At 31.3% G+C, this 25541-nt stretch overlaps 1 protein-coding gene across 2 annotated transcripts; it reads right to left on the bottom strand.

The window, feature by feature from the left end:
- Positions 1–575: 575 nt before the first annotated feature.
- On the bottom strand, positions 576–24877 carry LOC110992237 (ATP-binding cassette sub-family G member 1). Of its 2 annotated transcripts, XM_022257960.2 has the most exons (10): positions 24593–24877; positions 22201–22318; positions 14576–14762; positions 13418–13563; positions 9748–9986; positions 7798–7920; positions 7109–7245; positions 5297–5483; positions 4272–4528; positions 576–3646 (listed from the first exon to the last, which is right to left on the bottom strand). In XM_022257960.2, the coding sequence occupies exons 1-10, from the start codon at positions 24699–24701 to the stop codon at positions 3302–3304; spliced, it is 1848 nt and encodes a 615-aa protein (XP_022113652.2). In that variant the 5' UTR covers positions 24702–24877; the 3' UTR covers positions 576–3301. The 2 variants fall into 2 exon arrangements, with proteins under 2 accessions (XP_022113652.2, XP_022113653.2); XM_022257961.2 differs by lacking the exon at positions 24593–24877 and having other exon boundaries at positions 22191–22301.
- Positions 24878–25541: the final 664 nt, after the last annotated feature.

Raw genomic sequence — 25541 nt, forward strand, 5'->3', positions numbered from 1 at the left:
CCTTCAAATATTTGAACTGGAGTAATTCAATCCCAAGGATTATGTGTAATCAAATTTATAAAAAATCTTATTTCCTTAATTATTTATTTATTTATAAATTCGCGTTAAACGAGCGTGTCGAATTTATTCACATATTATATATATATATTATTATATAATACTATAATAAAATATTTTTTCCATATTATAAAGAGTGGTTTATCTTCTGGAACTTGCTGGTCGTACGCTTAGATTAATTCTGGTGAAAGTTTACAAAAAGAAATCACTGCTTGTTTAGCGATTTCACTTAATCAAAAATTTTAACTTTTAAGAATATTATAATCAGTTAAAACCATTTTCTATCTCTCTCTTTATATCAGAGTGACTTGTTAGGGGTTCGCACAGTTAAACATACCTTTTTTTTTCAAATGTACACCTTTCGAATTCGAAAGAATTCATTATACCTAATATTAGTACATATAAGTATCGCAGATTATGATTTCGTGACTAAAGATCTTACAAACCATGTCGTAACAAAACAATTAATAATGTTATATAAGAAAGAGTTGGAATAAAGGTTTAATAAAACATAATAAAATAAATTCTTTATTTATTTACACTTAAATCATCCGTATAAAATGAACACAATTAAACACCCAACATTTGAGCAATACAGTATTTCAGATAGACCCATAATATAAGGCATCATACAATCATACCATTTACTAGATAATCCTAAACCCCACTTTTTTACTAAACATTGTATGTACAATATAAATGTTACAATTATGTAAAATGTGTATTAATAGATTCGTAATTAAAATAACAATATAGCTGTCTCTTTTTTAATAAACATCAAATAGAGATAGCAACAATATCGAGCTTTATATGAATATCTTTATATATTGTAAGACCATAATGTAAAGAGTCTTACATAACGCTAAGATTAAGATTCAGAACATTATGGTTATATAGTTTATACTAAAGTATCTATATCACAAGTCACAATGTCGTCTTGAGTTCTGTCAAATATGTCAAACTTCATACATAAAAAATTACAGCTCATGAGATGAGCACAAGGCAATATTTGCTGTTCCTTTACAAAGCCGTTTATATTCACACATTTGAAAATATTTGGCAAGTTCAGTTCTAAACGTGTTCATTGTTAAGTTAATGGCAAAGCACATGTGTGTACATCACAGATTGAGGAGTCGGATGGTTACAAATTCGATTCTAACTATCTATTTTGTATCTTTCTATAGGTTTTTGTGTCCGAAACAATAACGAACCGTGACAGCCGTAACAGCGGATGTGTGGCGGCCTTTGGACAAGGACCTCTTTATTAACAACAAATTTTTTTCAATTATTTTACTGAATAATACAATCTGAATCATTTGTAAGCCACTGTGGTTTGTTCTAGTGTAACATAGTCTTGTCAGGGTCCGGACAAATGCATATGAAAATAATTCTTCGTTACTGCTGGGACCTCCACTAGGAGCAGATTTAAAAAAAAATACAGCACAGTTCTAGCTTTTCATATGTATTTTTCTTAATTTACGACAGATTCCAACCTAACTAGTTTGTGTACTTATGGTATTGCAGTAAAGTAATTAAATCACAGAGTTAATTGAATTTCTAGACAGTAAAAGATTGATATTCAGTCAAGTCGCTAGCATTTTGATTCAAAAAAAGCAGCGTCGAAAACGTATTACTATAATATGTCTGACCGAAAGCCAGCGTGTTAATTAATAATGTTAAACAAGATGGCGGTCACGACAACAGCTGATTACTTTAAGTTTTTTTTTTGGAAACGGTGTGCACCGTTGGTCTGTTGTGTGAGTGGTTTTTTGTTTCTCTCGCTTGACTCCGCCTTGATTATTTCATTTGTTATTGTTATTTCGGTGTGATCTTAGCGACTTGATTGAATATCGATCTTTAATTAAGTGTCTAGAGATTTAATAAACTCTCTGATTTAACTACTTTACTGCAACATTAATATATTCGTTATATATGATTTGTAACTTTTCATGTCCAGCTTATTTCTTACATATTTCAAGTGTTTGATTGTCCCCGTTTACTATGAGATATTTGAGATACAAAATAAGAACTCCATGGCACCTACAATTCTATAACAACCTCGCATTTCTTCAATATTTATAATTAATATAACTTATCAATAAAATTCGATCGCCCATTCGAATAAGTTTGTACATACAAGCCATTACTGAATGTGGCTAAAATGTTAGGACGATTTGTTTCTTACATTTAATCCATATGTACTGATCGGAAAGCCCCTTTATATTTTAAGAAAGTGTACTATTTATGGATCAGAATCGGTCGGCGCTAAGTCAGACTCTCGTATGTCAAAATATCCAATAACTTTTTTTAAATCATCTTTGAAACATAGCCCTCAGTCTGTCTCCATATGTCAAACGTTTCTGAATCTTAGCCAATCACAATAAAGCGATTCTAATCACAGACAAGATCACAAATTTGTTTTAGTTTCGTTCAATTTGACATTTAGGGACTCTTAATAAATATATTTAGTTACATATGTAATAGCTTATACTGTCACATGTATTCAAATGTATATTACCGTTTAATCTAGTTAACTTTTGAAGTAAATTAATATCATTTCTTTGACGCCCTAACAAATCAATATGTATGCAGAATTTAAAATATCGAACTTCAACTAAAATTACAATACTCTCTCCTTTCAACTCAGCCTAAACACGATTTGAATGAAAGAGACAAAAGAGTTCTAATTAGAATTACTTTGGTTTATAAAACTACTATTTCTTTAATTATTAATAAATGTTATATTTGCCTTGTATGGATATGAACCTTGGCGTTTAAGATGTGGACTTATGGTAATCGTATTAAATGGACAGACAAACTTATGAACAATTAGGTTCTTAAGCGTACTGTATTAGAAAAGCAGTAGAATGTGGGCAAAATTACGGATAAATGGAAATCTAAAATGCGCAAATAGTAATAGCGACAGAATATCTGAGAGTGACCGAACATTGTTAGAACAAATGTTTCGACCATAAGATTTAGCAGATTGACTGCAAAATTTCATTAATTAGCACGCAGAATATTATTTTATCAATAGGTATAAAATTAGATTACTTTAAATATTGCATACATACTTATCCGACACAAACATGGCAAGAACTTACATTGATTCAAACGTTCATCACATATAGCCCTCTTAGGCCCCTATCTTTTATCTAATACATTTAAACCAGTCGTTATCGCTTCGTTTCAAATGAACCAGAAACCCGTATAAATAATTGATCTTTGGAATGTTGCCACCAATTCACCATTTAAACTTTAACCGTATTTTCAGTATAAAGTACGTCAAACTAATAACTACCGCGCCGATAATGGCTAAAGCTCCAAATGCAACTAAGAATGTCTCGTGTAACATACCGTAATCTTTCAAAAACTGTCGGGGCTTCGCATAATGGCAATATGTGTCCGTGCACGCGAGTTTCGGCCGCTCCATTCCCATAATGGAAAGCACTAAGCCAACCAAACCGTGCTTCAAAAAGGATATATGGAATATCCATTGGAAAAAGGCTGGTGCGTCTTCGTATTTCAGGAAGAATCCAGAAAATACTGTGAAGGGCATTATCAGGAATGGTCCGAAGATCACAGCGTTCTGAAAATTAAACAAATCTTATTAATGAGATAAATATTTCTTAATGACTCTTTTTCTACGCTCAGAATACACGCGCTCGTAAAGCACAACATCGTGAGGACTTAGTAGGACGTACTTAGATTTTTAATTCCGTAGAATTCTGACAGCTGTCATTTTTAGAGATGTCAGATGTCACAGATGTCAAACCGTTTGGTCGGGTACATTTGTCAATTTCAATATGAGTCTGAACATCTGAGTCTATACATACATTTTACATGTTAGTGAATGTAACCATTTTATTAAGTACGGTGCTCTACATTTAATTATTATTCCATTAAGTTGTTTAACGGCGAGTGATAACTGCGTTCCTTTTTAATACAAAAAATAAAAAACGCACAAGTAAAGGTTTAATAAACCTGGAGTGATGTCAGCTAAAGAATAAAATAAAGTAATAAAAGTTAATTCAATATATTATTATAGCCGATTTCCTCACGATGTTTTCCTTCACCGTTCGACCAAATGTTAAATACGTACCAAGAAGTCCTTTAGTGCAAAGCCGGGGATCGAACCTACGACCTCAGGGATGATATTCTCAGGCCACTTAGCCAACATTTATCAAATTTAAAATATTAACGGTAAACCGTACCTTAACAGTAAACAGAGAGCCGTTAAACAGTCCCACACAAACAGCCACATACGAAACCAGAATAAGTGTGAAACTGTACTGAGCTATTCGCAGAGTTTCCAGCGGTTGTCCAGTCAGCAGGTAGGTGATGAGGCAAAAGGACAATGTGCTGATAGTCTGCATCGGCAGTATTGAGGCCAAAGTAGAGCCCAAATAGGCACCTGTGTTGTACCACCGATTGAAATGTTCCCGGCGTGCGATTGGCACTTGATCTGGAACTGTTACAAACAATTATTATTTATTATGTGTTGACTGACGTTTCGTTGATTTGTGGAAAATACTGTTTTTGTTAGTCTTTTCAGTTTTTTGTTGGAGCATTTTGGATTTTTTAAATTAGATTAAAATAATTATTTTTAAGTAATATAAAAAACCCTAAATGTTGTTTCTATAAAACCATATTTCAGCAGTACAGTGTTTCGTTCATCATATTTTTTTTAAATATTACTACATTTAGTTAAAAGACACATTTAAACACAAACAAGAAAAAAATAAAAGAGAATATACTTAAGTCAGTTTTACTAAAATGACTGAATACTAGGATAATTTAATCCGTGTTAGAGAATATCATATAGGAATAAGTAATCTTTCGTCTCTTTTTGTCATATGACGTTTACGCTCGGATGAAAAGAGCAATGAAGAAAGTGAAAGCAGTTCAGTTAGAATATTTTATTTTCTGAATTATAATTTTAACGTCCGAGTTATCTTTGCCTATAAACCAAATATGGGTACAACCTTGGATAATAGAAGTAAGTTTCACGTGGAAGCGTTAAACCAGATATTGGTCAATGGACTTGCTACATTTTTTTCAAACTTAGTAATTAGTTATTTGTAAAAAAATATTTTACATAGAAGGACTCGACAGACGTTGTCGTGTTATATATTTCATTTAAATTATTAAAAAAACTTATTAAAATTATTCATCCATGTTTAATTAATAAACCTACATTGGTTTATAATTAATTGAATTAAAATGTAAAAATACTTACACCGTACAGTGGCGCTGCTAAATGCAGTGAACATGAGAAACATCAGACTGAAGTAGAGAAAGCTGAAGTTGTCTCTCATGTACTTGGCATCTCCTCCCACTTTGAAGAAGAGAGTGCCCACGAACAACGCCATAATTATGTGGATGCTCACATTCATTAGTAGGAAGGATGGGTCGCGCCATATCGTCTGAAATAATATTTGCCATATTAATATTTAAATGGAGACAATACTTTTCTAATATTATAAAATCGTTTAACAGTTACAACTTTTGACAACTTATGAAGTTTTAATGGAGTTGAGTCTTGAATGAGAATGGTCTTAATGTTGCATTTTGCAATTTGAAATGTTACAACTTTAATGACGTCATTTTAGGATTATTTTAAGTTTAGTGATGTCAAAACTGTACAATTTAATAAACAATAAACAGATTATGAGATTATAAACAGTGGTAATTAAAAAAGTCCAAGAGGTATTAAGTTCGAATTCAGTTCCGATTCTGTGCATCAATGGATTATATTAAACACTCGCTCGTAGACGCCAAGTCGATGATGTCAGGCACAGATGGCTGATCACCTACTTGCCTATATTAAAAAATATATATATATTAAAAAAAAAATATCACGAAACACATATACGTAAGTTATACTGATACAGGAATATGACAGAACCGGATTTTTTAAGATTGTAATTCATATACTGCTCTTTATAATCAATTACTAGCTTCCACAAACTTCGCTTTGCCATAATATGCTTTTGTTAGCTTTTTAGATACTGACATATATATGTAACATTTTCCATGCCTATACTGTTTGCTTGATAAAATAAAAAGTGTTTTTTAGGAATTATATGCAATTCATACAATTTTTCACTCCATAATAACTTTCCTCAGAGTTCAAGGAATAAATAAAAAGAAATACTCGATCGGTCCCGCTGTCATCGAGTTTTGCACCTAGTAATTTATGGTTTCATATTTTTAATATCTTTTTTATTTATACAGATTAATTTAATAGTAACTTGTAAACAATTTGGAAATAAAATTTGTTATAGTTGTAAAAAAATGTTATGTACACGCGTTAGAAGTTATACTACTTTGGTGTAACGAGATAAAAACTTTTCAAAAGTTTTATTCTACGTTTGAAGAAAAAAACAACACTAACAATAGAGAAAAGGAATTTAATGCATTGAATGTTTTATTATGACGCATTATCAAGTTAAATTAAGTTTATTTAAATATGATAAAAAAACTAAAATGGTGAGTATAGCTAACTCCAGGGTGTCGGTTTTTTGTGACGGTGTGCTCGCGCATTGTACAAATTTACTCTAATAAATTTTTCCCTAACGCACTAAAAAAAGTATAACTTCAAAAATGTAATTGTATGATAATATTTGTAAAGTCTTAAGTTATCGAAGAAAACGTCTTTAATTATACTACAGTACCTGGATGACCGAGCCTTGCTCGGATTTTTTTTTTATAAATTGTGTTTTTTGGAAATTATATTTAAGTACGAATTACATACTAATAAAATGATGAAATATGAATAATATTCTATCTTACAAAAAAAGAAGTAAAAGTAAGTTTATGTTTAAGTTGATAAAACACGAATAAATGACATTTTCTAGAAATGATTCCTAGCTATTATATTATAGCTCCGATTAATCGCCCCCGAAACCCTCCCTATACTAAATTTCATGAAAATCGTTGGAGCCGATTCCGAGATTCCAATTATATATAATATATATACAAGAATTCCTCGTTTAAAGATATAAGATATAGTATATATTTAATTCATGATAGTAAAAAATATTTATACCAATAACGTTCGTCTCGTGAGTATTGCGAATTGTTTCAATGAAGTTGTTGGATATGTACTTTTCAGTGCCAGTAATATTTTGTTCGTTGGGTCTTCTTTCGGCGAAGGTAACGTTGACAAACACACAAGTTCATCATCTGAAATAATTAATTTTACTTTAGGATAACATTAAAGTTTGCGTTGTTAAACTAGATGCCACCACGTATACCTTAATATTTTTTTTTACTTAGCCAATAATTTAAAAAAAATACTTGAATTGTTCCAGCTGTATAATCATTTTGCGGATAGCAACATATTTTGCGAATCCTTTTTTTTCTTCACATTTTTAATAATCCTGTATCTGTTTGGCCACGAATTTAGATTTACGCACTAACCGACGGCTCCATACCCACTTTGTGCAAGGCGATCACTGCAATCCTAGTCTTTTTTAAATTTCATTTCGATAATGAACACGAAACAATATGAGAAATGGCGCAAAATCGAAATGAATTTTTAAAATAATAAGTTCCAAATTCAAAAGTTAAAAATATAATGAAAAGTTTTTATGTTACAGTATTTATGGCCAAACTAGTTAGATTAAATATTGTATGAATTTTTATCAACCTTTAAGACTCCGTAGATAGTATGGGAGATGGACTCATCGCCAAATCTCGTTTGTAAGAACATTTGAATACGTGCTAAGAACTTACCCTTATCATTGACTATTGCAGTATTTTGTAAGTATGAAATATTTCTGCCATTTTCCGATTGTTCAACCAGCATCTGTTTTACAACGACGTTGTTCTTATCATTGGGATCTGATTTTTCTATAACTGGAACGAAAATATATATTTGATTATAGATAAGCTACCTCCCTAATATCTAATAAAACACCTTTACATAAATAAATTAAAAAATATAATATATATACATATATATATATATATAATATATATAAATTTCTTCACCATATCCTGCTCAGTCGTGACTTTTGTAATTCATGAATCCGTGAGATTACCGTTATTTTTTTATAGAACAGGGTGCAAACGGGCAGGAATCTCCCCTGATATTAAGTGATACTGCCGCCCATAGACACTCTCGATGCCAGAGGGCTCGCGAGTGCGTTGCCGGACTTTTACCAATGTTTACGCTTTTATAGTTTTTAGTTTGTTTCCTTGTTTTATTATATATATTATATATTTTTTTATAACTTTTGATTATGTACTTCTTGCATGAGGCGCATATTCAAAAGTTATAAAAATCCCCTTCGTATTTATTTTTTTAGTTTTTTCCTTACTATTGGCCGCCCGTTTTTTCCTTGCATTCCTTATAATTTGTATGTGTAATGTTAGTTGGAAAGGAGAGAATACTTTAATTACGTATTAAACCTAATAACCGTCAACGCATTCGTGAGACTTCTATTTAATATAAAATCTTAAAACAGAAAATATGATTTTTCTATACAAGCAAATTAATTTCGGAAACTATTAAGTTTTAAAAATAGATTTAAAGTTGGTAAACTGATTTAAAATAAACGAGGCAAGTGACTTATTCGACAATTTTGGAATTGGATAATAGGTTAGTAAGTCCAAGAATTTCTCAATATCTAAAATTAGACCTTAATGATTTAGATTAGGATCTGAAAAGGGTATGTATACTATAGTTGATGTAAACAATGATGACGACTCTATATACTCGTGTTTTCATAGTAGATGAAATAAAAGCTGAGATATGCCAAGGGATAGTATTAGTACAGAACTTATAAGAGCATTAATCCTTATTTCTTAGGTATTTTCTCGGTCACTTCCTTTGTCGTGATGGACGTTGCCAATTATGGTAGAGACGTCAATTGTCACATCCTAAAGTGGATTTCCTGTACTTTGTAGTCAAGACGATATAAATTAAGCGTTCATTGTAGGCGCTTTTATACTTTTTGGGCTTCGATAAGGGTTAATCAATATCTTTCTTCAAATATGAATATTAGATAAATATAAGTTTATTTAGTTTAGTAGACGTAGTCGCACCTTTAGGAGAAGTAAAATGAATAGTTAACAAAGTTTTGTATGGAAAAAAGAGTTTAATTATTGTATGTAAATATTTAATAGCGAAACTTGGAAACATTATGAAAAGTTTGTTGGTATTGACAGTTGATAGATAGTATCAAAAATTTTTTTTTTTTCCCGCCAAATGTAGCCACACTATCTGATGTTTGTCTCCGTCAGAGAGATCAAAATGTTAACTGGCCGCCTACAGACAATAAAGAAGACGATTTTATTTTTTAGTCTCTATTACTAATCAGTATTATAGACGTATTTATGTTCTAAATTTATAGTCCAGTCATTACGTCGGAAAAATCGGGTTAGAAAAGAAAATGAACCGAGAAAGCCAAATTTTGGATATTACGTGGGGGATGGCTAGAGAAGCTTAAGTTCAAATTGTCGACCAAAATGACCTTGTGCAATTTCCGCCATCTTGAAAAAAGGGTTGAATTCAGTTTTTTCATCATAACTTAGTTTCCCGTTGAGATACGAAAATTTTCAAAGAATACTTTTGTTGCTCTTTGCACGATCTACAATTAAGGTCCTTAACACGCTCTAGAAGTTTTCCTGTTGTCCCTAAACACCTAAACCATTTTTTTAATAATGATGAAATGTACTTACAAAAGTCTACTGGATTATGGTAAGCTGGGCATGTTAAACCATTTTCAGCGAGAAATGGTACAAGTAGCGAGACAGATCCCATATAGCCGCACCTCCCCTCCACCAGGGCGTACAACCTGTCCACCTTATTCAGTAATGTGGCTGATGGCTGATGCATTGATATGATGATTGTTCTTCCCTGACGAGCCAATCCTCGTAAAAGCAAGATCAGTCTATATGCCGTTGATACATCTAGGCCACTGAAAAGGTAACGTATAGAATGAAGAAAAATTGCAGTTGCCACAGACACGAAAGTGACTTTTGTTGAACGAATGAATGAGTTTGTTTTATTTCAAATATTTAAAACGCTTGGGTTTTTTTTTGTGTTTCATAGATCAGGGTCAAACGGGAAGGAGGCTCATCTGATGTTAATTGATACCGCAGCCCATAGACACTCTCAATGCCAGAGGGCTTGCGAATGCGTTGCTGGCCTTTAAAAAATTGGTGCGCTTTTTTCTTGAAGGGTGTCTGAAGGGTGTCGGCAAAATCTGCCTTGAAAAACGCTCAGTTGTGTAACGGCGTACGTCGAGGTGATACGGGTCGAATTTTGTATTGTGAAAGTAACTATGTACTAAGCTAAGAAAATGCAATTCTAATTACAAAAACTCGACTTCAGTACATACTTATTTATATGTATTTATATATATATATATAGTAGGTAAGTGTTTTTTAAAGGTTATAGATATTATTATTTATTAAGTTTACGACATCTTACATAGCACTAAGTCCTTCCATAGTAGGTACTTCCATCTAAAGTGTATGACAATTAGAGTAAAAATAAAATTTACAAAAACAATACAATTAAAACATTTATAAGAGACACAATAAAATAAAATAAATTACCAGAAATTTTCGGCACATAATGCAGAAAAAAAGCATCAGCAAAACAGAAAATGGGCTTCGAGTGGCACCCAACAATGCCTTAAATGTGATGTACTGTAAACGGTTGCTTATTTGAAATAGTAATAAGTTATTGTTCTGGTATGACCGCGACGAAGCACGTGTAGTTATAATGATTTATACAAAGATGATAGACAAATACAAAGTCGAGCTTAGCACACCTTTCCGGATTTATTCTAAAACTGTATACAATTTATAAGTAAACGTAATTTCAAGGGTGGAAACGTTTGGCGAATAAATAAATGTACTTTAAAACAACTTTTTACGTTCTTCATCAAACAGTGTAATAACCTCTTATCAGTGAAACAGATTCAGGGATTTCTTAAGATAGTCTGGGCTTATTGGTGATGTAAATGTTAGCAACAGTTTTAGCAACAATTTATTGCGAGAGATAATTTTTTCAACTTTATCACAATTTTGAAAATTACTCTTGCATCCAAAGACGGGAGATAATTTCACTGATAAGATACTTTCAAATGCAGGTGTCGCGGATTAGGATGTTATCGACGATAAAGCAATTTCGCATGTCTAATAATACTTGAAGATATCGGCACTTTGTCGACAAAGAATAGACGTGACTAAAGAGACTCTGTGGTCACGATAAAAATCCATATCGATTAGTAGGAGTATGGTTAACAATAAATTCTAATAAAGTATGTATTGTATATGTAATAATTTCTTATTAAAAAAAAATTGTTAGTAAATTTAAAAGATAGGTTTTAGGTAGTACTAGGCAATTGTTAACGAAACACTGTAAGTAAACTTTTAAGACCAATAATAAATAATTTTAAGTTATCTCTACGTAGCCCCTACTTAATCCCCTTAACAATCAAATTATTCCGCTGTATGGCGTGGGCCCATTTGGGTAACACTTCACAATATCTTTTTGATTCGATTGAGTTATAATGAAACGAGATAGCGATGTTCACATTGTCAAACTCTTTAACATATCGTTAATCTTTAATACAATTTCTCACTTTCACACAGTTGAAAACGAGTAATTAATATTACAGGTTAGGCTAAAAACGAATGTTTTTTTAATTAAAATATTTAACGCAAGCATTACAATTCACTATTTTGTTAAACTCCTAAAATAACTAAAACGCTAGTTCGGTAGCATTAACGGCCGAACCCAATAATTAATCCACAATTGTTTAAGATTGTTTTCAATCTGAGATCAGACCGTGACAGTCGATCGATCTCCGATCTGAATTCCAATAACCAAACCCGACGAAGACAAATTTTTGGCGACGGATAGAATGCAATGTCTTCGCACTTTACACTAAATTTGATAATTAATATAAACCAAATAAAGTAAATAAAACCGTAGAGATAACATTAAAATATACATATCTATTTTTAAAACATATCAAATAGCTTTTTAATTATTTTAAAAACCGGTATAAGTGGAAATCTTATGATAGGATTATCTGTGCCAATAGGCACAGTTGAACTATCATTTTCATATAAAGGTCTATTCACATACACCGATCCGACCTTATGGATAGCTTGTATCGACAGATGGCTAATACAATCCGTCGATTGGTTATTGGTACACTTTTATCAATCTTTGGATTAAGAAGTCTATCTCAGATAGTTAAAAATGGATTGAGATAGGGTCTGGGCGTAAAGAAATAGCTACTGTCGGGACGTAAATAATATCGCTAAGTTCACTTCCGTTCAAATTATAACAAAGTTATTAATAGGATATGATTGTTTACTTTTTACATGTTATGAAGTGTCGTGTAAACATTTAAATTAATCTCATTGTGGGCCGCGGAGTGACCTATTTTGTTGCAGTCTACTTTTTAATTTAAAAACTATGGACAGATGACAAATTATCGAAGACCGATTAATTATGATCTAATCTAAATAAATTAATACGCTTAGAAAAATTATGCTAGTTTTAGGTGAAGGTCGCCGAGAACCGAGATCTTCACAGATAACGGGTTTTTGCATTTCGTTTACCATACATAAATTATTATAATTGTGTTGATTACTTTAACTTTCTGACATGTAATATCTGATTGCTACATTTAACCTAAATAAATCAGTTTATTTCACGTATTGTCTAAAAGCCCTTTCGAGCAATGAAATCTCTCATCGATCTCCAATTATTTTTATAAAATATAAAGTTTAAAAGGGCCATTAAAAGTAGAAATAAAATCGTGACAATTTGGCATAGTACCAAGTGCCGTTACTATCCATGAGTTTTCTTTTTTAAAAGTAACTTCGATAATGGCTAACGTCTATAGTTAATTATAAAATTTCATCAAACATTAATTTGACTGTCGTTGAATCGAAAAGGCCTTTTCGTAATCTTGACACCACTATGCATTTTATGTAAATTGTCATCACGAAATAACCTAATTACAACAGTAAAACGGTTAATAATACTCATTATAATAATGTATTAATTTTCAACTGATTTTCTGAGAATACAAACCAATTGTTTTTCTAGGCAGTGTTTGCCGCGCACCACCACTTTGTGGAACCAGCTGCCGACTGAAGTATTTCCAAACCAATTCGACTTAGGGACCTTCAAGAAAAGAGCGTACCAATTCTTAAAAGGCCGGCAACGCACTCGCGAGCCCTCTGGCATTGAGAGTGTCCATGGGCGGCGGTATCACTTAACATCAGGTGAGCCTCCTGCCCGTTTGCCCCCTGTTCTATAAAAAAAATTCAGAAAATTATATAGTTAAATAAATTTTTACTATGGCACAGATATTACCTGATAGGTTCATCCAGAAACATAACAGGTGGATCATTGACTAGTTCCAGTGCGATAGCCAACCTCTTCCTCTGTCCCCCAGACAAGTTGGCTGCTCTCGTCCTGATAGCTGCTTTGACACCAAGCGACTCGACGATTTCCTTTATCTGCAACAGATTACATATAGAATATCCTGTACGTCATATAAGGTTCTCTTAAGAGTAAGACCACTATTCCCTTAAACCTGTTTTGTTTTTCTCTGAAGGAATCTGCTGTTATCATTAAGCCTGTCCATTTATAGTGTTTGTGGCTTCTGTTCTGTGTTATTCTTTGTGATAATTACTGAGGTCAGCAAAATTAATTTATTCGAATGTGTTTTTTAGTTTTAGTTTGAGTGTTAGTTGAAAAGGCACACAGTATAGATTGGTTGGTGATATGAATAAAGATAAAACAAAACAGACAATGGAAATAATGTAAAAAACAGGCAAATTTACTAAATTGCAGATATCTGTGCTACTTAAGTGCAAAACGTGTCGAGATACAATAAAATAAAGTTAATATTTGCAACAAATTGGCTAACACCAACGCGTTTGACCTGTAATTGTTAAAAAAACGTATCATCACAGACCTGTGTTAGTGTTATTGTTACGTCCCGTGCACAGTACCCTTTTGGAATAAATCAAACAATGATTATTAAAGGAATAGTAAGCATATGTCTCTCCACCATTTTATTTAAGTATTTGGAATCAATACCATAAAGGGCACGCCTTTAATAAAGGGAGTGTGTTGTTAGAACCAGACTCTAAGTACCTTGTGTGTGAGCCTTTGTTTATATAATTAGTATAATAGCGTCATTCATAAGTTTACATCAAAACGATCCCTATACGTTAGTACACAGAAGATACAAATTTATTCACTAAACTAAACTCACAGGAAACAATGTAACAATCATTATGACACTTCAAGTTTGTATAACTAGATTGACTGTATTACGCGCAGTTGTTAATAACTTTTGAATTTTATAATTTCTTTTATATTAATTTGGATATATTTTATTCGTTTGAATCAAAATTAATGACATAAAACTGAGATATTGAACATCTCGTGATCTCACTTAGCTATTTTAGCATTATATATGTCATTAGAAACAATTGCCTTATTAAGATAATATATAGTTACCCTTTCGTTTTTCTGTTCCGTGCTAATATGGTTGCCCAATTTGAGTTCTGCTGCAAAGTGGAGGGACTCGTGTATCGTGAGCATGTCCTGGACCCTGTCATCTTGCAGTATATAGCACGAGCGACGCCGAAACAATGTCACGTTTCGCAATCGTCCGTTCACAAAAATATTGCCACCCGTTGCATCACTGAAAGGAATATATATTCATTGCGATTTGAATTAATTTCTCTGACTAAACATAGAACTTATAAATAAAATAAAAAATATAAAAAAAAACAAACTTAAAGACATAATTTAATGTGCGGTTGCTTCGCACCAATGGACTTTCTTCGAGCGATTTTAATTTAAGTTAAAACGGGTTCGTACGGTGTAGACAAGTCCCAAAAACTCAATGGCGTGTGTCAGGCATAGAATTGACTATTAGAAAAAAACAAATGATGACCAAACATACAGAAATCTGAGTCCATAAAAAGTTGTAGCGCCATTGGGTTGACAATATGTACAAATGTAGGGCATAAATATAATGCCGCACTAAACTTTGAGTACATATAAGGTATTTTTTCATAAATAAGCTTTTTTTGAATAAGCTTCTGTAAGAGTTTATGTGCTATTCAGAAACGAGTCTTAATACGAATGACTCCCCTACGTCAAATTCCTATAATTATTATGACATAAGACTCAGTGTACAAATAAAATGCCTATAAAATTAAATTTATAAAATTTGTTCGCAATTACATATAATTAATATAAGTAATATGTAGTGTGCCGTCAGTTAAAATTGAAAGGAAACACCCGAGGTCGGTAAATGAACGCTTCCTTGAGTTATAGACCCAGATTTGCGTTCTCTACTATATATTTGAATTTGGAATTTACTTTTGTCAAGGAAAAAAATAGATGCTTTGATGGTGTTTGAAATAAGGTTTAAAATATTAAAGCTGAATACTGGGCTTATTTTAAAGCATGTCAACAGTACCGTGACTAACCCTGGATTCTCTCTTAGATTTGATTTCAAGAAAAATTTCAGAAGAACAATGTCCCAAAAACGTTAATGGAGGATTACTAGGTTTTAACCTCGCATTAAAAAAAGTCCATTTGTACACAGCCGGTGATCGAACCTATGACCTCAGGGACGAGAGTCGCTGAACCGTGGATTTTGATATAGTAGGCCTCGGCTGCACTCGCTGGTAGGTTGCCGACCTAATTGTAAGGTGCTATTAAACGCCCTTGAATGTAAAATGTTTTAATTTGCTTACAAGGGCATAACGTAGCAATGAAGCGTAACAATGAGGATATAAACAAGGTTGGGATTGTATTAAAACAATAGATTACGTGATTGAACTTTCTACACACACACATTTGCATTTCATTCAACACACAAATTCGTATATTCCTTGTGTTCTTACAAGTTTGGCAAAATATATTCAGATTAACTGATTTATATGTATTTTGAAAAAAGCTTGCTCCAATAATAATCGTAATATTTCAGTGAACTTACACAAAACCGTAATGACTTATACACCTAAATGTGCCTCAGGAATCAATATCTATTGGTAAAAACCATTAAGTGGTTTATCTCATATACAAGGAGCCGCATTATCATTTTATTATTAAAAGGATAAAACTGAAAATTTAACCAAACAGGTTTAAGATTTCATCAGACAGTTGGTACAAGGAACCTAACCTAATCTATCCAAACAAGTTTAAGAGTTCATTAGGGCTAATTGATACATAAACAGGATAAATAGTTCAAACACTAAATTTCCCCGAAATCGACAACGGGGCTCTCCCGAATTGGACACGTGATAACACGGCCTTGTAGTCTTGGCTTACATCTTTACACATTCATAAAGATAAAAACTACAAATATTGCTATATCTGTCCTATAAACTACGAAAATCGTTTACGGACTTAACTATATATAACTTGGGGTTCTAGTGGCCGCGTCTCTAATACAATTACGTATGCTCCGAAGTTAAATAAATGTTAGAGAAACTGAACATTTAATGGCGCTTCTAAAACCATAGACAATTGACATGTGACGTTCCTTTTTCAGATGCCGAATTAATCTTCTCAACTGTAGAGTGTGGGCCAGTTTTTGAAACGTTTCTATAATCTATATATATATTACTATTTTTACCTAGTACATTGGGTCTGTGAATGATTGTTTGACAGTTATTAGATTAGAAAGATTAGAGCATAATCTATTATTAATTACTAAATCTTCCATCACAGTGCTGCATTCTCTAGGCAATAATTGCTTTAAAATATCATACCAGTAATTTCTACGAGATAAGAAAAATGGTTACCACGGTAACATATCTTTAGTCTTTGTTTTATAGAATAAGCTTATTTTTATCAATTTAAAATTGTTATCAAAATACAATACTTAGGTTTAAAGAGTAATACAAAACAGAGTTTTAAATAAACATCTTATCAGAACCAACTCGGTTATTGGTATTACGTATTTGACCTGTATTATCTCGTAATTATTAAACAACAATGAATAATAATTATTGTGTAATGATACTTCAATTTGCCAATTTATATTTATTACTAAGATCGAATAATGATTTTTTGGTTGATGCATATTTTATATGCCCCTGATCTTTGTAAATGTTTCTGTATTAAGTAACAAAAACATACGTTTTTACTACGTATTACGAAAATATAAATTTTAAATATACATTATAATAATTTATGATTCCGGATGTAAATGTCATAACATAGTGGCCCAGTGGTTTAAGCGTGCGTCTTTCATCTCTGAGGTCGTAGGTTGTGCAGAAATGGAATTTCAGAGTGAATATTATCTCGGCAACCACCATGCCTTGGACTCAAACAGTCGGCGCCGAGTATCCGACACAAAAGGCCGATAAAAAACAAGTGATCATGAAACAAAAGAAGCCCAGACCTTAAAAGGTTAAATCGTTATATCAGCAGTGGATTGGAATTAATACGATATAAATACGTATTTAATTGTTATTCAGCACGTGTTGTTGTCACGTGATATTCAAGTTCAATGAATGACGAAGAATGTTTCAAAACACCACGGAATATTTTGGGGTGTCTATTTTAACTGTGTAGCTATGTGAATAATTATTATTGAAATAGTTTTTGCTTCAAGCCAGTCTTGAATTACGTAGAAAGACATTGTGTAATCAATTTGTTTCGGTTGAGAAGTTGGAGGTTATTATTTTAATTAACCGAACCAGCAGAATGGGACATTGTTAGTATCGTCGGGTGGCTGGTATTCGGAAACCAATTTATTGAGGTCTAAATGAAAACGATAATAATAAATCAAAATATCATTGATTTATGTAGGTAACGTTCATTAGAACGTGTATGAACATCAGTAAAAAAATATGGTTCTAAATTTAAAATTACAGTTCTCAATGAGCATAGAAAGGAAGAATCAATAAACTTTCCGTCACTCTTAAATTGCCAGTTACAAAATATTTGTAATCTTCTGCAACCATTACATAATGCTCCTCATCACATGGTAAAGCAATACTGATAATTAAAAAATAATTAATAAATAAGAAAACAGAAAATCTTTATCCTACATACTACATATTTTGTACCCAATTGCGGTATATTCGTCGTAGTATTCATAATTTAAGTCGTGCCTTGCTTGAAAAACCATAACCAATACGTCAACTCCATTCACACCGTTTTCATTCTCGGGTTATTAATAGTTACATATCGATATGTTTAATTATTGTCTTATTTCGGTATGTTAAATATCGTCGTATTTTATATTATAATCTGTATTTTATATAGTTTTTAAATTTTCATGCTGTACGACCTATATTTTTGGAATCGCGTACTTTAGATTTGTGTGTTATATGTTAACTTGTTATATATATATCATTCATCATGATTGTTTTTTGTATAACTGTTAGTAGTCGGTGCAAAAAAAAGTATGTATAAATATTTCTGTGTAAAATTTGTAATGTCATATTTTTCCTGTGAATGTTGTTTTTAAAACTTATAAATAAACCTAGCAAAAAGCAATAAGTCTCGATCGTTGTCGCTACTGGCATTTCCAGAACGGGCCGGGAAATACCAGTAGTTGTTACATTAAATCCAAACAAAATTAAGAAATGGGGTTGCGAGTTTCTTATAATAATAGTTTTCATAAAGTCTTGTTAATTTCTCGAGCCGAGTCAAGACTGGTTTAAAAATAACAAGTTTGCTTGAATAATCCTATAAATCATCTTATTAATAAAATTTCATATTAAATGAGAGAAAGATACTCAAAAACCTTGATAAGATAACAATGCTTTAGAATATAAAACATTAGAGATAAGATAATATTATTAACGTTATTGTTAATACTACAATAATTTTCAACATTTACGATGGACTTAAAATAATATGGGTTGGTCTTATAAATAATCAAACCATATCTCTACTACAATAATGACTCTGTAACTATCAGTTTTACTGATATACCAATCCCCCATTTTGTATTCAATTTCGTTATACAAAGTGTTCTTAATATCCGCAGGGCTGATGTCGCAACATCTCCAACAAACTCAACAAAAAGGACAGTCGGATCGCAATCGCCCTTGCTAATAGGTGTTACTAATTTGAGATACGGATTTCCGTATTACTAACTTCTAATATGGGAAGACAGCTACAATTAGCGGTTTACCCATATTAGAGAAAAAGCCAATGGCCTTTTTCGATTAGAGCCAGAATAATATTGATATAATATTAATGTAACACAAAATGGTGTTCCTTTTTAATAAAAATACCAATTCGATTATATAATATTAATATACACACATCTCGGTATTGTTATCTGCGGAAAAAATACTTTTAAATTTTGGTCATGAGCGCTATTAAGTAATCTTAAAACAGAAAATTAAATAGAGGAAATTCGCTTCAGAATACGGGCCCGAGGTCATCGTTTGATGAAAACTATTTTTTTATTTGTAACGAGTTCATAACCCAAGTCCTACATAGTAATAAATTACATTAAAATTATTTGTGTCCCCTGTAGTTGGTCAAACTCTAGGTTGAAATTTGCATATATTTTATTTTATAGATAATTTCGTCTAGAACAGGTGTTAATTGTGTATATAGATAAAAGAGAGCCATTGGTATTAAACAGCCAGGATTTAAATGCAGGATTAAACCATGAGACAAATATTAATATTTAGATTGTCAATAAAATATATTTATGAAAAACTAGCGACCCGCCCCGGCTTTGCACGGGTGCACTGCTGATACTAAATACACTACAGAAAATCTGTGAACGTTGTATATAAAAATGTGGGTTATTCATAAGGGATAGACATATACGATCACGGACTTTTCTGTAGACCTTTTCAATGTGTACAATACTTAGTACATTATTTTGATAAAACTCGTAGGGTTCAGCCTGCGTTTGCAATGTAAGCGGAAAAAATATAATTATTTACGACATCACATTACAAACATCAAAAATAACAGTACTTTTCCACGATTTAGTCGATGTTATTATACATATAAACCTTCCTCTCTCTATCTATCTATCTATTAACAAAAAACCGCATCAAAATCCGTTGCGTAGTTTCAAAGATTTAAGCATACAAAGGGACATAGGGACAGAGAAAGCGACTTTATTTTATACTATGTAGTGATTAGGTATAATAAATGTAATAATGTATTGCTAAAATATTTGTTTTGTTATTGATTGAAACCAATTTGGAAATGAAATATAAATATTTAATTAAACTGCATCACTTAATATACTTAAAAATCATTTAATTAAACATAAGATAGTTAATGACTAATGAGCACAAAATACAAATAAGTGTAAATGAGTCATGCATTTAAAAGCTGATGGAACTAGGCCGTTGAACAAAGCATGTGCAGATAAAAACTTTTATTCAGATGTACAATGTTTATATTATGATCTTGTAATGGGATATAATTTTTATATGTGATCTATTTTCAAAGGGAAGACACATATTTCAATTACTCTAAAAAAATTATTTAATGTTATTTAGGGATACATGACATTAATGACATATATTATATATGGAGCTCTAATATTATCTTAATATATATAAATATCCTGTCTCGATGTTTGTCCGCGATGTACTCCCTAAACTACTTAACCCATTTTAACTTAAATTGGCACACCGTGAGCAGTCTTACATCATCAGTCTTAGTCCAACTTAAGAGATAGGATAGCTTAGCTCTTTAATTATAGTCGCAATTTTAATTTATTGTAAATTATTTGTCTATAATTAATTGACAGTCTATAATAAACTAGAAGTCAATATCACGATTACCACATGTTATTGAGGCTAAAGTAAAGATTAAATTTATTTTGTGAAACGAAGGAGAAATGAAGTGCGCGGGGGCAGCTAGTACTACTATATAATATTAACAAATCAATATTTTTTCTCATCATACATATAACATAACTTTTATTTGGCAATTGGCAAATTTGCAATAACAACATAAAAGTACTTACTCTATTTAAAATAATAATTAAAGAGTCTATAAAAAGGATATAAGGATAATTCAAGCATTTTGTATACATTGTTTAATTGTTTTTATTGCTTGAGAAAAACATAAAAAAATGTATAACTTAAATTTGCAAAATCTGGACATTTACATAACTTTAAATCAAAAGATTAAAATAGTAGACAACCTTGAAAGAAGTGCAGAGTATCTAATGTGATAATTATTAAATTTTTTGTACTATGTCTGTGTTTACATTAATCAATAATAATTTTCCTAAATACTGATCTAGTCATTACATAATTCAAAAATTAATTAGTTTAATTGCAATAATAAACTAATGAGCAACTGCCTGCATATTATTAGTTTTCAAAACTTATCTAAATCAAATATTTGCATTAAAAATACGTAAAAAACAATTGCTTATATAAAATTAAAATCGTAATATGAACAGAACTACAGAAAGTTATTTGGATTTTTCAATACTACAAGAGAAAATGCAGCTACTATTATTAAATGAAAACTACTTTACAGAAAATTTCCTTAAAACAATTAAAACTCACTATCACAGTATCACTATTCAACCCGTAGAAAATTAAAAAAACGAATTACCATTACCCAAATACAATAATTTATATGAAAAAAAAACATTAGACTATATTATTCCAAATTAAATGAACTCGCTACCAGCCCACACTTCTTACTAATACAACAAGAAACACTTTTAAATTTAAATATTTTTTTTCATAAATCGAACAATTATAAATTATGGAAAAAATCAACTCGGACATCATCGTAATTTAATTCATATTTAAATATTGGAACACATTCTGTATTCGAATGAGAATTCTCGTCAAGAACAGGTTTCTTGCAGCGGCTATCTATGGAGCGACAACGTTTCAATTGGTTTATTACGTATATCTTGCAATTTTAATGATTCAATGGTAAAAATGTTATAGTGTATATGTCACAGGCCTTGTATGTATAGTTTGTGTTTAGAATATAAGATATATTTAAGAATATAAATAAATAAATTTCTCTATGCCACAACCAACACCATAAAGTACACAATCTGCAGTCAGCTTGTCAGATTTTAGAAAGATTATAGTTAGAGTTGCATATCATAAAATCTTGTAAGTAATAATAATATAAGTACATATTCTTACGTGTATCCTGCGAGGATATCCAACAAAGTGCTCTTTCCTGCGCCTGATTGTCCTATGATCACACTAAGTTCGCCTGCGTTAAATTGTCCATTTACTCCATTCAATATCGTCTTGCCTCCTTAAAAAGTAAAACACTTTAATTTATTTAAAAAAATTTTTACAAATCATTGCACCAGTGATTTCCCTATCCGAAAACATTTTGTTAGTCTCGAAGTAAATAATACAATTAGAAGATATGTACATTATACAGTAATCTCAGATTTGTAAGTGACAAAATGATTACAGAAGAAGCTTAAAACACAGTGGAGCAGAGGATTTGCGAAAATGATGTGAACACGTAAAGAAAATTGAAAACGATTTTATCAAGCAATATGTAATGTGATAATAGTAATAATGGCTGGGATAGCGGTTTATAATAAAAGCCTCTTTATCTTCTTCATCTTATGATAAACAAGAAATGCAAGTGGAGTTCAAAGATATATAATAAATTAATACAGGTTCAGGCACCTCTCGTTCGAATTCTTCGCAACTTTAACGGATTGAACACAGCTTATCCGGAGCTGGATATATTCGGTAGTGGGCTGATCGGTTTTAGAAAAATCATTGTTGGGTGCCTTTTTCAAACCTAATTCGCTGTTTTGCTGATGATTTTTTTTTCTCTACTTTAAGTACCAACATTCTTGGTAATTTTATTTTATTGTGTAATTATTGACTTATCTTGTTTATGTTTTTAATTGTATTTTTTTTAATTCCTATTTTTAGCAAAACTTATGTTCACATATATTGTCGTACATATTAGATATAAGATTTTATAAAATTATCAGTAGATTTCGTAATATGTATGATGTTGTAGACTTAATAAATAAATAAATAATACATGAAGTAATGACATATTTTCCTATCATAAGAATCCGATGTATAACAATATTCTTGATACAAATTACTCCTATATACTTCAGGTTCATTAATACTAAAGACATAAACAAAAATTAAACAGTATCAAGGCAATTAATACAATTTTCCCCAGCCCACAATTCTCCACCACAAAATCTCAATTTTTTTTATTTGCCATGAGATTCCCGTTGAACAATATCTATTATTTTAAACATGATAATATCTTTCTATAGAATTAAGTAGCAACATATAGTAGCTTTTTTATAGCATTATATTTTTCCCCAACGAAGTCGTGAAACAGTTATTAATTAATACGTAAAACAAAGCGATAGATCTGATTTATACAATTTTTAATTAATTATAAAGTTTTTTTTTAATACTAATAAGTAACATTGAAATGAAAGATTTATGTAAAATGTCGCAGATAGATAGTTAAATTCGACAAAGCATAATTCGTCTTCGCTATTTTCCTTATCTTAAAATGTTGAGTATACACAGTGATCCCACTGTATACTATTTTTTTAGAACCAACTAAAAGACGTTTTGCTATTTTTTATCTGCCTAATGGCAAACGATGGTAATAATGTTACTGACAATGTTAGTTTGTTAAAACACAATACAATAATATGTGCATACGTATATAGTTAGTTATATGGCACAACATTAAAGATCTGAAAATAATATTATGTAGTTATAACAATAACTATTTATTTGATAATTAACCTTGTCCTTTCACTAAATTACAAGTTATGATAATGATGATTTTCATTGTTAATATGTTAGTGTATTATAATAAGAATAACTAATTTAAACTTAAATTTATAATCATTACAAAGTTTATTCATTAAGCAGGATTATTTAAAAAAAAATCTCTGTGATCTGTGGAGTGTGGTGTTTTGCTAAGAAAAACTTGACAAAAGATAACTGGATAACATATACATAGTCTCATTTATTGAATTACCGAAATCTAATAATTATTAAGATTGTAAAAATTAAGTAATTTTTAATTAAGATCATACTTTTGTGTAACTTGACATACTGGTTAAAGTCTGACAACCATATTAAGAAGAAAAGACGTTTGACGCGTTTGAGCCTATAGCTTGTTAGACTGAGATAAAGTATATACATATATAAATATATATTATACATTGTTATATATTATTATACATAATACAGAATGTGTTTTACTCGTACTATTAATTTTACGCTATAATAAATACTAACTCGCGTATGTATTAAATTGTGTGTTATGTTTGCTCTGATAAAGGGAACGATAACAATAATAAATAATTATAGTGATATCTGAACCTTTAACCAACAATTGAGTATTGTATCTAACCAACTGACATAATGACTGTTTATAATCAAACGTTATTTGCTGGTAAATTAATTTTAAGACTCATAATGCGCTAGCCAATTAGGTGTTTAATGACTTTATTTATACGCTAATAATGTTTAACGATTGTTTTTATGTTAGAAAAACAAATACTTCTCTCACCTGTAGGAAGAAGGCCATGTCGGACAATATGCGTGATATTTTCAAAACTAATATTTACGTCCTCGGTCAATGACGCCGAGGTGCTCACAGAGTTGCTGTCAGGAACCATATTGAAGGAACACAAACACTAAACACAACAACAAATACATTGATTAGTTTCCATTGCGCACAACACAAAGGCTCGTACCATGTAAACAAAGGAATCGTAATTCGTAGCACGAGTCGCTACGCGTTAGCTGTTAGACACCCAAACGCGAAAGCGAATAGAGGGGAACTGGCAAGCATCCAGTCCAGTGTGACCATATTTAAATTTGTCATTATGCTAGCTACTTGGTTAAAATCTGCCAAAATCTGCTAACCTTTTTTTAAAAACTGTTAAAATTCTGCTATTTTATAAAATAACAGATTTAATACGTCTTGTTGGTATCATTTTTTTATTGAAAAATTTAAATTAAATTTTAAATCTAATTTTCCGTGACATCTGACTCGTCCATATTTGAATTAAGTGTACTTAGTTGAATTTTGGGCTATTTTTAACATATTTTTTGTAGGCGTAAAATTTACGCATCCATCCTGTTCTTTTACAGCTTGTTTTACATGTAGGATTGCAGACACATGTTCATTTTTAAATCTGTTCCTTTGGTCTGTTTTTACATTATTCACCTGAGAAAATATTCTTTCACAAGCTGTATTGGACATTGGCAAAATCATCATGGCCTTCGCGAAATGAACCAAATGTGCGTACTTCTTATTTCCATCTGCTCGAGTCATTTTTGCAATGTGGCCCAAAAATCGTTCAGTATTCATAGGCGTGGGGTTAGAGCTTCCACATCATTCTAACAGCTCACTCACTGCCTTATCCAATTTGAGCTCCCTGTATTATTGCTGTCAATAATTTGTACGTCAGGTTCATGGATCAAATTTGGAATTTGGGATACCAAATCGGCAA

The sequence above is a fragment of the Pieris rapae genome, chromosome 15 (assembly GCF_905147795.1).
Source record: "Pieris rapae chromosome 15, ilPieRapa1.1, whole genome shotgun sequence".
Lineage (NCBI taxonomy): Eukaryota > Metazoa > Arthropoda > Insecta > Lepidoptera > Pieridae > Pieris > Pieris rapae.